This window comes from Notothenia rossii (genome assembly GCF_949606895.1).
Source record: "Notothenia rossii genome assembly, chromosome: 11".
Classification (NCBI taxonomy): domain Eukaryota; kingdom Metazoa; phylum Chordata; class Actinopteri; order Perciformes; family Nototheniidae; genus Notothenia; species Notothenia rossii.
Genome location: NC_136910.1, coordinates 53036048 through 53053636, shown reverse-complemented (window position 1 = coordinate 53053636; position 17589 = coordinate 53036048). Strand labels below are relative to the sequence as shown.

Below are 17589 nucleotides of genomic sequence, written 5' to 3'. Positions count from 1 at the left end.
TCCCAAGTAACCCCCTAGTTGGTGTATGTACCCTTTTGGTTTGCTCCAAAACTTCCACTTGTAACCCAGATGGTCCTGTGTTTGTTCCTTCTGATGCTCTAGTCGTTCCTAAGTTCCTCCTTCCATCCTTTTTGCCCAAACATCAAACCAAACATTGAACAGCCTAAATCTCCTCTTATTTCTCCAAAATCAAACCTAGGAGACCCCCTGTAGTGCCTTTTCTAGTACGTTTGCACCTCAGGATGCCCAGCTGGTTAGTACTCCTGGTCCTTTTCCTGTATCCCCCTATAGTACCCCTCTGCTTGGCCTCTGCTCTCATCCATGCACCCTTCTACCTCCTAGTTGTACCAAATGTTCAGTAACCATCAACTTGGGTAGCCCTCTGGTAAAATATCCCCTCTGCTCCCTTTAGGCTGGAGCCACTTAATTTCTCTGGTATGGTAAACAAAAATAAACTCTTACCCCCAACAACTGATATTCTCCATGTATGTTAAATAATACGTTTTACAATATTTAGCGTTCATGAGGCTCCTTTGAGTTAGATCATACTTTGTGTGTGAATATTTGTTTTCACTGTATTTACTCTCTTTTCATCCAAAGAAGCGGACTGCACTTTTGTTCATGCTTCTGCAAGAAGTGAAAGAACACGTCTTTCTTTCTTTGCCTTACCCCCCTCTCATTCCCTTAACGCTTCATTGACCCCTCTCCGACCTCACACAAAAAGATCTTCCTGTAACTCTCATCCTCTCTCTGTCTTTCTGTAGGACGACACAGAGCCCTACTTTATTGGAATATTCTGTTTCGAGGCCGCCATTAAGATCATCGCCCTGGGCTTCGCGTTTCACAAAGGCTCCTACCTCCGCAACGGCTGGAATGTAATGGACTTCGTGGTCGTCCTCACGGGGTGAGTCCCTCGACCGCTGGTGGTCTGAAGTGAGAGAGTGGTTGCTTTTGTGTGTGTCTGAGTGCATTGAGAGAGAGAGAGAGAAAGAGAGAGAGAGAGAGAGGTTTTTGAAATCAACCTCTTCCAGTAAAAGGGTCTGCCTAATAGCATCAACACAAATCAGGAAAATATGTGAAACAAGTGTCACAAGGAACATCTGTTGCTTAGCCTTTGCATATCGCTCCTTTTTAGTGGACTACACTACATGGACACACTGTATGGCTTTCAATCTTCCTGTTTTGGTCAGACATTTTACATAATAATTTGTAAAATAACATTTTTTTTCAAGAGAATGTGAAACTTTTGTCTACCATACGTTGTCTATCATTTGACCACAGAGTTCTGCAAAATATGCTTTTGTAGTTCCTCTTAGCAGAGCTTCCACAAGAGTGTATGTCTCGCAGAGAAGCTTGGAGACATGCAATGGCCTGTATTTCTTATTATCAGAAAGGTGTCCTGGAAAGTCAGTGACAGAGCAATGCTCAGGTCAATTGTTCTGTGAGAATACTGCTGGGAGTCCAGTATGGGCAGCCCTGAAGATATGACTGTGAGGCGGTATGATGCTCCTTCTCTGCTTTTAACTATCCATGGCATCAGAAGGTTGTCAGCCTGAAGGAGGTTTATCAACTGAGCTTATAATTCCTCCACCTCCTGTATTATTCTGAGAGCCCTTATTTTATTGTTTGAAGAGACAGCAATCACACTGTCCTGTGAAGCCATTTCAAACTGCTAACCATAATCTTTAACAAAACAATCTGTGGAGTGGAGTATTTTAAAACACACAAGCTGGCACATTTAGAGCGTTAAGATTATCACACGGTTGCGATGTGTTGATCGTTTGTCCCCAAGGCACCCTCACCTCTTTCATCAGAAGGTACATCCTGATGATGCTGAGTTTTTCATTCTATAGGGGCGCATTAATTGCTCGATAGATTCAGAACGCTTTGTATCATTGGTCCCAATATAGCTTACACTGAGGAAGCCGTCCTTTTTAGTTTAACCCTTGTTCCTCTACACCTCTGAATGCATGGTGAAAATACCATCAGTGGCTTCCTCAACAGCTACCACCTTCTGAAGTACCTTACAGAAGCTTGGAAAGCTCTCAATCAATGTTGACGATGTCACTACTGACTCCCACTGCTGGACAAACCATTAGATGTTTACCTTGGATGGATTACAAAGGAAAAGTAGTCCATTAATCCACTCTTATCATGTCCCTGTGTCCCCCTCCACAGCCTGAATAAGTCAGTCAGAAATGTGCCTGATTCATCCAGGTTCACTTGATGCTAACAGTAATTGCTCCGGTACCTTGAGCAGATGAGTATCGTACTGCCTTATTGCTTTGTGGGGACCAGATTGGATTTGAGCTGTAAATAGTGTCCTGTTTCAGAAGGTCAATATGCAAATAAATCAAGGTGTGTATTAGGGCTGCTCAATTAATCGTATTTTAATCGCGATTACGATTATGGCTTGCAGCGATTACGAAAACAACGTATTCGAAATAAAACGATTATTTTGTATTATTACTTTTTTTTTTTTTGTGGTTTTTCAGTTGAATTATACTGAACGTTCAGGGTAATCAACTGTTAAAAAACATACTGTTCACTTTTTTTTCTCCAATAAATGGATGTTTTCAAAGTCAATGAATATTCGCATTTAATAATCGCAATTACAATTATTGACCCAAATAATCGAGATTATGATTTTTGCCATAATCGAGCAGCCCTAGTGTATTGAAAGAGAAACAAAGATTACCAAGTGTTTGTGATGAGAAAAGCAGACAACTAAAACTGAAGAGAGGGAAAAAGCTAGATTGATTACCTTGTCATATTTTCTTTGGATTCCTTTTGTAAATACATCTTGCATTTTAAGCCAACACACAGAAAGCTGGTGCTCAAAATTACATTTCTTCTCCTGTCTCAAGCCCCTGCCAGCACAATAACAGTTCAGAGATGCCCTTTTCTTTTGCTTTCACACAGAGCATAAGTGGGAAGATGTGTGTTTGGAGCTGTGATTGGACTTAATGTTCCCCTGCAATACCTACACACAGTGGAAGAATTGTGTGAGGAAGATGAAAGAAGGCTTTCTGTAAAATTAAATCTGGAGATCACAGGCACATCTTCATGGCACGTTGCTTTGAGCAAAACACTTGAATTCCACCATCTTATTTTTTTAATTTGTATTCTTTATATATTTGGGGTCACATTATAATACAAGTACAGTTTTTCAAATCATATATTTTTAGAGACCCAAAAGTAACAAATGAAATAGCAAACAAAATTAGTCAAAATAAAACATTTGAAGAAATATAGAAAAAGTGGAGAATTTACATATCCCAAAGACGACCATCCCTTGTTTGACTGTTTCTATACACCGATTGAATGTATAGCATGTGTATGTATGGTCACATGTATGTGTATTGAATGTATATACAGGACTGTCTCAGAAAATTAGAATATTGTGATAAAGTTCTTTATTTTCTGTAATGCAATTTAAAAAAAAAAAAAAAAATGTCATACATTCTGGATTCATTACAAATCAACTGAAATATTGCAAGCCTTTTATTATTTTAATATTGCTGATTATGGCATACAGCTTAAGAAAACTCAAATATCCTATCTCTAAATATTAGAATATCATGAAAAAGTATACTAGTAGGGTGTTCAACGAATCACTTGAATCGTCTAATTAACTCGAAACACCTGCAAGGGTTTCCTGAGCCTTGAAAAACACTCAGCTTGGTTCAGTAAACTAAATCACAAGTATGGGGAAGACTGCTGATCTGACTGCTGTCCAGAGGACCGTCATTGACACCCTCCATCAGGAGGGTAAGACACAAAAAGAAATTTCTCAAAGAGCAAGCTGTTCACAGAGTGCAGTTTCAAAGCACATCCACAAAAAGTCTGTTGGAAGGGGGAAATGTGGCAGGAAACGCTGCACAACCAAGAGAGATGACCGCAGCCTTAACAGCATTGTGAAGAAGAGTCGCTTCCAGAATTTGGGGGAGCTTCAAAGACAGTGGACTGAAGCTGGAGTCCAGGTATCAAAAGTCACTGTTCACAGACGTGTCCGGGAAATGGGCTACAATAGCCGTATTCCCATGGTCAAGCCACTTCTGAACTCAAGACAACGGAAGAGGCGTCTGACTTGGGCTAAGGAAAAGAAGCACTGGACAGTTGCACAGTGGTCCAAAGTCCTCTTTTCAGACGAAAGCAAGTTTTGTATTTCATTTGGAAGTCAAGGCGCCAGAGTCTGGAGAAAGGCTGGAGAGGAGCAAAATCCAAGTTGCTTGAAATCCAGTGTGAAGTTCCCACAGTCAGCGATGGTTTGGGGAGCCATGTCAGCTGCTGGTGTTGGTCCACTGTGTTTCATCAAGCCCAGAGTAAATGCAGCTGTGTACCCAGAGATTTTAGAGCACTACATGCTTCCGTCTGCTGAAAAGCTCTATGGAGATGAGGAATTCATTTTCCAGCATGATCTGGCACCTGCCCACAGTGCCAAAACCACCAGTAACTGGTGTACTGACCATGGCATTACTGTCCTCGATTGGCCTGCAAATTCCCCTGACCTGAACCCCATAGAGAATATGTGGGGTATTGTGAAGAAGAAGCTGAAAGACACCAGACCCAACAATGCTAATGAGCTAAAGGCCGCTATTGAAGCATCCTGGGGATCCATAACACCTCAGCAATGCCACAGGCTGATTGCCTCCATGCCACGCCGCATTGATGCAGTAATCCGTGCAAAAGGATTCCCAACCAAGTACTAAGTGCATTAATGGACATTTTCAAATGTTTGATTGTGTTTTGCTGTTATAAATCTTTTTTTTTTACTTGGTCTGAGGAACTATTCTAATTTTTTGAGATAGGATTTTTGAGTTTTCTTAAGCTGTATGCCATAATCAGCAATATTAAAATAATAAAAGGCTTGCAATATTTCAGTTGATTTGTAATGAATCCAGAATGTATGACATTTTTGTTTTTTTAATTGCATTACAGAAAATAAAGAACTTTATCACAATATTCTAATTTTCTGAGACAGTCCTGTATATGTATGTTGATATGTATGCATATGTACATGTGTAGACATTTGCTATTTCAAACAACCCCTGTGTACTTTTTCGTGTTTATTTTATTTTGAATTCCACCATCTTCATGTGGAAAGAGGCTTCAGCTGCTTTCAGTGCCGACACCTTGGAGATCAATAGCCTAACTGCAGTGGTTCTCAGCCTTCTGCGTCACATTTCAAGGTTAAAAACAAGAGGCGTCATCATTATGTTCTCATGCATAGGAAGTCATTTAAATCATTGGTAGCCAATTAGATGATTGGATATTGAATTTCAAGGGTGATGATGTTAATATTTTTTTATTTACTGGGTGTCTAAAAATCTCTTGAGAAGCTAAAGCAGGAGAAATAGCTCTTCAGTTTTGACTACCCGTTGCTGACACAGCTGGATACAAATTAACCATTATGTTGTGTGTGTGTGTGTGTGTCTCCGTTTGGTTGCCAAGCGACCATGGTAGACAATGTGCCTCTGCCTGATCGGGTGTTTCTGTGTGTATGTGAGTGACGCTGTGTTTGCTTTGTGCTCAACATGCTCCTGGGGGATTGTGGGGTGGGGGAAGGTGTCCGGCACCGGGCACACATCAATACGGGATCAATCAGATCACCACTGGGTCGCAGTATGAGAAAAATCTGATCCTTGAAGAAACCGTTCCGATGGTAGAGTGATAAAAGGAGGAGAAGGCATTTGAAGCATGTGCTCAGATGTGCAGCCTCCCTAAGTGAACTTAAGAGGATTAGAAGGACTTTTCTGCGCACCTGGGTGTTCAAATCTGCTCCAGCTTTGTCCTGTGTACTCCACACCGGGGAGGAGCCGCCTGCAGGCCAGAATTACTCATCACACTTAAGTTGGTATATAAGAAGAGCTCATAACTCGGTAAAGATATTCGGAGTAGCAACAGAATAATAAATGATGAGCGAGAAACCCTTAGGAACGTTAACACTAATGCAGTTATCAATCAATGCATGAATAATAGATACAAAAATATAATCAAAAGTGATCGTTGAGGGTTTTTATTGATCTAACTGGTCAGAAATCTCATTTAAGAAACACTGTGAATATGTGGCCGTGGATCTGCTATGACTGCTTTACTTGATATTTAAAATATTAAGCTCCATTAAACCTTATGGACATATCCTCTTTTTTTCAAATATCTAAGAACCAGTGCTAATTCTCCGCCTGTTAGTGCTTAGGATAATTATGTGGATACAGCCATCCGATCCTAATGAAAGGATCCAAATGATAGTGTAGCTGGAGGCAGTGGCAGACATTCAATCTGTCCTGATCAGGCATTAGGAGCCCCTAATAAGAGAATACATCTGTCAAAGGCCTAATCAATAGAACACCGAGCCGGCCAGCCCAGGAACAGAGCGTTGTGATGAGGAGCCAGGCACGTCCAATCACACGCTGAGCATGACACCGTCTGACTGCGTGAGTAGCCTGCTCTGCTCTCAAACCCTTTTTCTTTTCTGGAGCATATAGAACATTTGCCAGTATGAAGCATCGTGCTCGCAGAATGGGTGATCATGACTCAGTGGAAAATGTTATAAAAAGTCCAAGAGTGAAAAATGAAATGAGTCACATTTGTTCTAATTTCAAAGGCTAAACTTAATAGGAGTCCATTTAGTCTGGTTTCCTCCAGTAACTAGGAGAGGGTGTTTAGGTTACATATTCTTCCTTTAAGCCAGGAAGTAAAGTGGTTTCTTACGTTCTTGAAATGTTGCCATCAGTCACCAAGCCAAGAAAGTGATTTATTATACTTTCTACCATGGCCAAGGCGAGTTATTAGGTCTGATTGGCCGTTTGTAATATCTTCTGTGGCTCCTGAGAAACTCCGTGTCTGAAAAAGAATCTTCTGGGTTCTCATACACGGCTCGTACTCTTACATACAAAGACTGATGCGTTATAAATTGTGTCAAATTCAAGTAATCAATTTCACACGCAACAAAATACTCGTGAGCCAGGGACGGTGACGTAGTATATAGAGCAAATGAGTGTTCCTGAGCTATAGGGTGGCAGCTGCAGCGTATAGGTGGGTCTGAAAGTATATATTTCAAACATACATATTTGATCTCACATCTTTACTTTAAAATTCAATGTAAAACATACGGTGTATATTCATGCTCTGTATGTCACTGTGTAGGCAGATGTGTGAGATGTAAATGTACTGACAAATGGATCAATTCAAAACTGATTAATATGAACCTTTTTGTAATTCACCCCCCTTTTTAAATCACATTGTGAGGTACAAAAAAGATGACTGTCCAAAGCCCCTCGTACTTGTATTACTTGCCTGGCTGCAACTGCTTTGCTATAATATTTTATTATCCATTGAGACGTTCCACCTGGAGCAGGGCCATTTAGGCACTTTTACAAATTAGAACATTTAGACATTTTTCACAAAGGATATCTAGAAGAAGCCAAAGATTGCTCGTATCTCATGGAAACATTTACATTGAGCTCAATACAAATACATTTAATTTAATTTAAGTTTACATACATTTCAAGTCATGTAATATGTCCCCAAATTGTCATGTATATGCTTTACTGTGTGTCAGTGACAGCTCAATGGCTCTACATTTAACCCCCCCTGGCTCTTGGCCTTTTATTGCTGTTATTGACCAAAGCCTCCAATGGTATTTCACTTGCCGAGAAAACTCTATGGCAACGGCAACCTAAGGCTGCCGGGTGAACTCACTAAGAACAATAATTTCGCTGTCATCTCCAGCGTAACAAAGAGCAGGGCAGTTGTTTTTATTTATCTGAATGTTTGATTCACGGGTCTCGGGGCTGTAAGTGGTCGGGGCGAGTGTCTGCGCTCGTGTGTCGACTTCAAAGTTGTGATTTCCTTTCATGTGCCTCTCTGGCGGCGGGGCGACCACAATAGGCGGCCTCAAAGTATAGTCGCGGAGACTACAGAGGTCGGGTCACTTTAGCTTATGCCCCCGCCCGGCAGGATAAATAAACGCTCCCTTTGAAGGTCTGCCGACTGTCTGACCGCCCACTGGTCTGACAGCCAGGCCTTGGTGAGCGTGTCAATGTCTTTGCTGTACATAACGGCAGCTAAGGGGTGAGTTGGGGTTTAAAAGCATTTTGTCGTTTGATTTCAGTATAACATCCGCTAATCAAAGCTGACCCCACTTTGAATCTGTTTCTGTAAACGTTTTCCTATGTAGCAGAATGCATGGCTCTATGGATGCCCAACAGATCGTCCAATGGCCTGACTGATACATCTCAGCAGCTACTGGATGGACATGTTGTATAGGCGTTCACTGTCCTCATTTATCCTAATCACTTTGGTGGTCCTCTGACTTTTCCTCTGGGGCTACCAGCAGGTTAAAGATTTCTCCAATACTATCAAGTATGTTACTATCTGTTGGATTGATTAACACAAAATGTTGTTGTCAATATCTGTGGTTGGATATATTGTCATGCCATTTGATACAGGCATTTTTGTTCTCCTCCGAGTGAGTTGTAAAAACATACTATCCAAATGAAATGTTGCATTTTCAATTTGTTAAGGACTGACACAGCGAATGACATCCCCATTACTATCAGCTGTACTTTATATTTGTACTAATTAGCTTTAATTTAAGCATTAGCTGTTTCATTTTGCAAACACCCGCGTTATTTCACAGGTTACAAATGTAGTTAGACAGGGGAACTGTTAGCATCAGCGTTTTAATTTCTATCGTTGATAATAACATTGGCTGTCAGGTCGACTGTGGCTCAGGAGGATTGGTCAGTGTTTTGATCTCCAGCCTCTTCAGTCAACATGTTGAAGTGTCTTTGGGCCCACATCTGCGGATGTCTTTGTCATAAACGTTATTTGATTTGAGTATTTCTTCTGATGAGAAAGCTGGCACTGTCTCTGCCTCAATGTGTGAATTGTTGAATGCTGGTGTTTGTTTGAGTGGTCGTCTAGAGATGCCCTATATTTACCATTGCATTACCAACCTAGTTGCTGAGGTCTGGATACACAGCAACAAATGCATTTGAATTATTATACATGTTTGGCTGGGTTTCTGACCAGCTGAGCTCAAAGTTGGGGCAAGAGGGTTTGTGTCCTTTTCTTAACTCACAGCTGCATCCTGATAGCTGGGTGTGCAGTAGTGATAAAGGATGGACAAACAATGCTCCTCCACCTACAATTTGTCAGACTTGATCATTTATCAACTCCCTCCTCTCCTGCCTTTTTTAAAATGACTTTGAATCCACATGGACGTTCCCAGAGGTATTTCAGGTTGACTGATGTTATTGATCCCTTTCTCAATATCTGCTGTACTGGCGGATGTGGCCAGTGACCCGACGGCTGTGAGGTGTGTTCAGGCTGTCCTGCTTCACGTCTTCTAGCCGGTTAGCGAAGCCTTCAGTGAGTGGACTCTGTGCTCTGTACTGATGCCATGTCGTCTCATCACAGCAGACTGACACCAGCTCCACTCGGTCTGTAAACAGCCCTGAGCTCCTTCTCTTCCCGCTCACACTCACACAGGGATGTGGTCAGGAATACAAAATCTAGTAGAGCTGCAACCAGCCATTGTTTTTCGTTATCCACTCCACTCTCATCATTGATTAGATTACCCCTTTGGTCGTTTATTCTATAGGTTAGGGAGTAGCGACATGTCCAACACTATCACAGAGCTCAAGGTACATGTTATAAATGGCTACTTTAATATTTTGCATAGATAAAAACGACAAATAGGAGAAACATAGAATCATTATTATTATTATTGACAAAATCAATGTTCACTGTCGATTCAGTTTCTGTTCGTGCAATAGCTACTTATGTACTTTACCTGCGGAGTAAAAGTTAAACTTGCCTTCTTCAGACATTAAAGATGTGTACAATATGTTCCACAGTAAAGGTAAATATAGTTTAGGAGAAAATAAATATTCTAGTCCAACCAAAAAAAAACATAGTCAATTTCTTTTTACTTTGCTTTATTGCTTTCTTACAAACGTTATATAAGTTATTTAAAAAATTGGATTTTTAAAAATACGAAATAAAGAACACAATTACTTCTAAAATAATAAGTATGCTATTAATGAGGCACATTTATTATATCAAGTGAGCCAAAGTCTGCCTTTATAAGTTAAAGGCTCTTTACTCTGGAACAAACTGCCCGAATCGTGCCAGTCCGCTGAAACACTTCCTATTTTCAAATCCAGACTAAAAACACATCTATCTGCCGCTGCTTTTAATTGAGCTGTTCATACTCACACTGCATTTTATTCATGCATTCTGTACCTGCTGTGTTTATTTATTTCATTATCTTTGTTTTTTTATGCCTGTTTTATAATGCCATGTAATAATGTGTTCATGCTGTATTAATTCCTAAATGTCTTTTGTTGTTATTTTGTAAAGCACTTTGAATTGTCGCGTGCTGAAAGGTGCTGTATACATAAAATTGCCTTGCTTTGCCTTACCTTGGTATTAAAAGGTAAACGTGATGACCATAATAGGAATTACACACATCTTTCCATGATGTCCATTCTCACCTATATTTTGAAGTGGACGTTGTAGCATTAACGTTTGGACATAACAATCGGACTAATTACAGCTCTGCCAGGCAAGCCCCCAGTTCATGAATATGCATGAGTGCAGTAAGCGAGGTGACAAATCCAGTCCCTCTGCCACCCTGCCTATTTATGTCTGCTGACTGCTCAAACAGTTATCATGATGACATATATTTGGCAGGTTCTTGGCGAGACGGTCACATTTTTTTGTTGCATCATCTGCTCCAGTGGTGACACATAGCCCCTAGTAGAGGTGTAATGTAGCAGCTTACAAAGAATAACGTGACTTAATTTAGCTGAGTGGAAGGTTGGCACGGACTCAGAGACACGTTTTTCACCGATTTGCCTGACTAATTGCAGCACACACACACACACACGTGTAAGTAAGGTTCACACACACCAAAACTTCAGTAACTCCACACACACTTTGCGTCTCTGTTGGCTGGGCTCTCGAGGTTCCAGTGGAGCGTGGCCGACAGTGATGCTTGTCATTTCCTGTAGCGGAGGAAATGCACAATACACCGCGGCTGATGTGGCAGACTGGCAGCTTTCCCTCTTCACACATGATTCAGTCCTGAGCTAATTACAAACAGCGTGTTGTCTCCTGGCAAACATCAGTCAAACGTCAGGTAATCCAACTGCAGTTTGTCAGAAATAGAAAAAAAAGAGAAGGTGACAGTTTTTTTTTATCTTACAGTGAGATAAAATATGCCCAATGAAAAAGACATGTGAATCTAGAGCAGCAAATAATGGTTGTTCTCACTGTATAGATTAATATAACTAACCTAACTAATTACTAAATTCTTGATTTGTTTACTGTAGAACATGTTAACATATGACCAAGTTTCCAAGGTGTCATTTTCAGTTTGTGTGTTTTGTTTATCAATCAATTCTCATGTTTTAGAAGCTGAAATCAGATAATCTATGTACTTTTTAACCAGACTGGTGTCACAGCTTTTGAATTGTCTGTTGATCTTTGGTCCCATTACTGTAACTGGATTACTATGAGATGTAGCTGGAGCACTCATGGTCCCCCCGAAAGACTTGAAATATGACGGTTAACATGGCAAACATTACACAGTACGTGCTTAACATCTATATGATAACATACCCATTGTCTTCATGTTAAAGTTAGCCTTTAGCTCGAAGCATCGCAATGCCTCAGAGCTGCTTGTGGGGTCTTTTTGTCTTCGTGATGCAAGCAGTGCTCCGCCAATTTGATGTTTTTTCTGACCTTCGAACACGTCTTTGTTTGTTTCTTGCCCAGCGCAGAGTACACGGTACACGGGTGGGAGGAGAGGTGCAAACGGGTGGGATGTGATTTCAGATGAAGCAGTGCAAAGACAGTCGTTGGTATTTGGATAGGAAACATGTCTCAGATTTAGCACTGAGAACAGACAGCTCGGTTCATCCCTGCGTTCATCTGCTGAAAGAAAATACTTTGAGCAGTAATGCAATGATGAGGGAAACCTAAATCAGCTACAACACTGATTTAAACATCACATGTTCAAGGATCTGTGTTAGGGGTCGAACACATTTAAAGCCAAGCTGTAAACGTCCACTGTCTATATCCTCCAGCAGGGAGAGGGTCAGCTTTCAGCCTGGAGTCTGGACGCTTGGTAGCGCTTCACACAGCTCACGGTAAATAACAGAGACCTTTGGATGTTCAGGCCTGCCGTCAGCGGCACGGAGGAGAATGTCAGCGGTTATCATGTTGAACATGTCTCTTCTCAAAGAAGCTGGAGTGACAGGTCAGGCTGCAGGATGTTTACGTGACTGACAGCTGGGACAAAGACCTATACACAGGCTACATGTCTTTTATATTCTTTACATTGATTACTGGAGAAGCTATCCTGCATTAACCAGCATCTTCAAGTTCAAGTAGTAAAAATAATATATTTCAAGGTAAATACAACCTTAAATAGAAATGGTTGAGCTTTAAATGTAAGCTGTGTTAAGTGCATATTTATTGTACTTTCTTTTTTGACCATTGGTCTTGCTCAGATACTATGTGCATATTTTTCAAAGAGAATGCTGTAATGATATGTGCACGGTTTTAGATATTGGTTTAACACATCTAAGTACAATTTTCAGTTGTTCTCATTCTGAAATTGGCGGGACTTATGGCACATTAGAAGCAGGATTTCTTCTGTAACTCTTAAAAGTTTCGGACCCATGACAATGTGTACCCTGGTTTGTATTTGTAGATATCCTTTTAACATTTCTGGTTGTATCGCGTCATTATGGGCAGTGTTGCCAATCAGTAGCAGGACAGCATTATGGCATGACTGGAGATATTTGACATCCAACTATCTCAGATGCAGGTGCGTTGGCAAATGTCGCTCGAGTCTTGAGAAAGAAGATCCTTTTCAATGCTCAGAATCACTATCTATTGCTCCTAAGAACGTTTTGTAGACCTTTGCCAACAGAAGACTATGAACACTTTTCTCGGTATGATATTTAATAGTATCTACTAACTCTTGAACTGTGAACCTCCTGCCATGTTAGAGTTATTCTAAAGTGAAAATCCCAGAGCACCAGACTGCTGTCAACAGGCAGGCTTTAACGCTCGGATTTCTGCCATCTCTTGCAGTTTTATTGGCATCGTTGACAGTGTTGACCTCCCGGGAACTCAAATCCAAATGATACTGAAACATTGTGAATATTGTATAATCAAGCTGCATCTCACTCTCGCCTGCGAGTTCACCTGCGAGGGCAGCAGCTGCTCCACAAAGTGGGCCCCACTTGCTCATGTTGCCGGTGTAATGGGCGGATCGGCTCCCCTTGCATCCTACTGAGCTCCATAAAAGGCTTGAAAGTGGCTTTTTGCGCTGTTCCCTCCTGCTCCCAACATCTGCGTAATGGAGCGAATCACGGCACGGAGAGCTTCTCCTCCTCGCTGCCTTCGAGCAAAGCAGGGGGCGTGGGGAGTTTTGTTTGCACTGTGCGGGTAAGAAACAGAATTCCCCCTCTGGTTTTCCTTCCCCTCCTTCTCATTAGCTCCACAAGGAGGGTGCTGCTGAAGCGCTCGCCTCCTCTTCCTCCCCACCTTGTCTTTTCTCTGTCTCGCCTCAGTGGAGAGGTGCTCGGTTTGTCATCCCCCCCAGCCCCCGTGTAAGCTCTCTCACTGTGGAGTAACCAGAGAAGTACAGCAGAGAGGAGGGAGATAAGAGGCTTGGATCAGAGTGCTGAAGTAATAGCTGCCACAATAAACAGTATACATAACCTACTGTACTTCACTCACGCTGACGGTGTTACATTCGAGCCTCAGTGTGCATTGTTTTTATATGTCTGTTACAATTCCTGCGGCTTTATACAACCATTTTACAGTAAAGTGGATTTACTAAGTAACTCAATACGCAGTTCCACTCAGCAGAGAACAGGACGTGCTGTACCGCCCATGTTTGTATGTCCCGTTTGTACAGTAAGTGTTCCTGTTTAGGTCGCCTTTGGTCATCGTGGTATCTGTATGTATATTCATCTCCATCGGGTTTCAGTCTGGAAAGGAGTATCCCTCTGTGTGGACAATTCTTTTAAACGATTTCTATCTTCCTTGGCTTATTTATATCATATCCCTGTCTAATTCCCTGAATGAATCTAATTGGACCTACTCAAATTGTCCACTTGCCTCTGTTTTATTATGGTTATAATGTACACTCCCCCTTAAAGGGAAAGTACAGTATTTTGGAAAATGTTGGTTTATGTGCTTAATTTTAAGAGGTCCCATGACATGGCCATTTCTACTGATCATAACTCCATTGTTGAAATGGAATAGATTTATATTGTTTTTTGATATACTTTATTAATCCCCGTGGGGAAATTGTTTCTCTGCATTTGACCCATCCTAGTGTTAGGAGCAGTGTGCTGCCATTTTGAACGGCACCCGGGGAGCAGTGTGGGAACGGTGCCTTACTCAGGGACAACTCGGTAGCACTTGGTCTTGCCGGGACTTGAACTGGTGACCTTCCAGTTGCCATGCCAAGTCCCTATCGACTTCGCCACCACCGCCCAACAATGTTCCAAACTCACATTGGTTTCTCATACAGCATCTCTGTATAGTATGTGTATTCATTCTCTGTCCTACACGCCTTGTTGGAGCTCCTGCCCCCCCTCCCTATGAGCCAGGGGTGGACTGGGACTAAAATTCAGCCCTGGAAACTGACCCAGTTCGGCCACATGAAATGTCAAATGTTAGAAATCCGCTGTTTATTATTTAAAGTTTTACGTCCGATTCGCTCCTTTTTTCCTCTCTGTACACAGCTCCAGTTTGGGCATTGGCCTGTCATCAGATTTAATTTTTAGTTGCTGCTGTAGCGGAAGTTTAGTACAATTATGTTTGATGAAATACTTCAAATCTCCACCCTCCATAATTGCCCTTGCTTCAGTTGCTTGCTACTTTCTAAGGGCGGTGATGACAGTTACAGTACGAACTGAAGTTGATGCGATTTGATTGGATTGTGAGGCAAGGGAAACCAGCTGCCTCTGGATTGGTCTTGGCATGACCCTGACCAATCACAGGTTGGCAGGGGCGACAGAGAGTGCAATCTACTGTTTCACCATAACATCTAGAGGGGCGCTGTTTCACTCTTTGTAAAATACTCAATGAGAATGGGGGAGAGAAGGGCCGGCAGCAACACAAAGCACAGAATAATTACAGAAACTAAACAAGTGTCTTTATTTATTTATTAAAATGATAACTACAATCCAAAAAAACAGGGGAAGCCTGGCTTCCCTTGGCCTCCAGGAGAAAACGCCACTGAGTTTAAGGGATAATTCTCACCCACCTCTTGCTCTTGCCCTGCACGTGTGCCAGTTGAGCTGGTTCTTCCACCAGCTCAACTCTGTCCCTCATCATGAAAGCAGGAGGCTGACTGTATATCTGAACTCGCGCCCTCATCATTCTCTTCATCATCTTGCACTTGTTCTAAGCTGCTGCTGATAGTGCTTGTAGCAGCGCTGCTGCCAAAGATATCTGTCAATTTGCGACATTCATATGCTTCACCTGCGAGTGACTTCACCTTTTTTTCTCTTGCCTTCTCGGCCCCACCTTTTTTCTTTTCGTTTTCTTTGATTTTTATCCATGTTTTTTCATTCTCCCTGTCTGCCGCAGCGTCTAATCCCTTCTCTTCGTGTGGCCGGTCATTTTTCTTCTTCGTCTCTGATTTTGACAGATAAGAACCACACTGCATTAGCGGCCACTGTCGCCGCCCGGTCGGACGTCAACGCAACTTAAATGATGACGTTAAACAATTTTTCTAAAGGACCCTTGACGACCGGCCGTTCTGTGGTTCTCCAGATTCTACAGATGGCCAGTCCGCCCCTGCTATGAGCCCACTGTGCTCTGATTGGTCAGCTCGCCCACTGTGCTCTGATTGCCACCGTTACAGCGGAACATCAGTGATTATGTGTTACAATGGCGTTTGTTAGCAACCAGAAAATGACACCAGTAATGACAAATGGATGAGAATGCTGCGTGGGGTCTGGGTGCCGTGTTGGCGGGACGTTGCGGGACTCGCTGCTCCGCCCTTTGAGGCTCGAGGAGCGGACAGTGTGAGCTGGATTACTGTGTCATTTCCTGGTTGCTGCGTCATAGCCTGTCTGTGAGTTTGTGTGTGTGCTCCGACTGAGTTCAGGCTGAGTTTCGCTGTCTCAGGCTGAGTTCAGGCTGAGAAATCCGCGGAGCTGCAGCTGAGAAAAGGTGTGTGTGTGTGTGTGTGTGTGTGTGTGTGTGTGTGTGTGTGTGTGTGTGTGTGTGTGTGTGTGTGTGTGTGTGTGTGTGTGTGTGTGTGTGTGTGTGTGTGTGTGTGTGTGTGTGTGTGTGTGTGTGTGTGTGTGTGTGTGTGTGTGTGTGTGTGTGTGTGTGTGTGTGTGTGTGTGTGTGTGTGTGTGTGTGTGTGTGTGTGTGTGTGTGTGTGTGTGTGTGTGTGTGTGTGTGTGTGTGTGTGTGTGTGTGTGTGTGTGTGTGTGTGTGTGTGTTTATAGGTGCACAGATCCCACCGCTGCTCTTTCTTGTTATGCTCTTAAGCCATTGATCCTGGCACTGAAGTCTTTTGATACGATGACCAACTCTTTGCTCTCTAAAGAACACTTATTGTTATCCTCCCTTCAGGGGCCACATGACTGACCCTGGTGGGGTTTGGTGTGTGTGAATATTAAGCTTAGTTTTTTTTGGCTTCTTTGGTTGTTTCAGCAACATGGACATGTACTGTAAGTGTGTTTGTTTCACCAAGGCAAGGATAAGTATTGTTCTGATACTCAGTCACTGTTATTGGCTTACAATTTAACCTCCAAACCATTGACAAACACATATGTTGTTTGAGATGCTTCCAGTGTAAATGATCTTCTCATGTATTTCTTCTTTAGACTCATTAATTCAGGAGGCGTTTTCAGCCTTGCACAGCAATTATTGCAGTTTGAGTGCTAATGTTTTCCTGCTGCTAATTCAATGTTCTGTAACACCATAATCTTCCCATCTCTTATCCAAGCAAATTGAACAAACAAGGCAAGCTTACAGTTTCTTATTAGCAAAACAAAACCTTTTTGCACTGACTAGCCTTCAGTATGACACAACAAGTGTGGTGATCTGACAATTAACCAAGTTACAATAAGTCAGAATTGACTCTAAAGGGATAAGTAGACTGAGTTAAAGCAGGTGGGGGCAGAGAATCAGTGATACCTCTTGAGTAGCCCGCTGGAGATGAAATATTAGGCCCACGGTGGGCTAAACGTCTACTCAGCAGTGTGGGCGACTAAACGAGCCTGTTAACACTTTTCCAGAGGGGGTGTTGAGGTCGATCAGGTCCCGGACCAAGTTTGTCCTTTACAGTTCAACAGTGGCTTGCATGAATATCTCAATGTGCTCTGCAAGTTTTATAACAGTCTGTTCTGTACATTATGAGACATCTTGAGCACACAGTTGGTATAATGGCCTGATGATGTTAAAAAACGGTTTCTTTCAGGAAATTCGTGATCCCAAGATTATCATTAGTTGGGAGTGAATTCATGTTGGAAATGTCATGACAATCTAACTATCTGGCTATCTAAAATAAGCTATATTTTATACTAT

General features: G+C 42.1%; 1 protein-coding gene across 1 annotated transcript in view; it reads left to right on the top strand.

Annotated features, from left to right (window-relative positions):
* Positions 1-17589, top strand: part of cacna1bb (calcium channel, voltage-dependent, N type, alpha 1B subunit, b) — a 163862-nt gene that overhangs the window by 7766 nt on the left and 138507 nt on the right. Inside the window, exon 4 of the mRNA XM_079659968.1 lies at positions 765-904. Within this exon, the coding sequence (XP_079516094.1) occupies positions 765-904 (140 nt within the window). The remainder of the gene's footprint in view (positions 1-764; positions 905-17589) is intronic.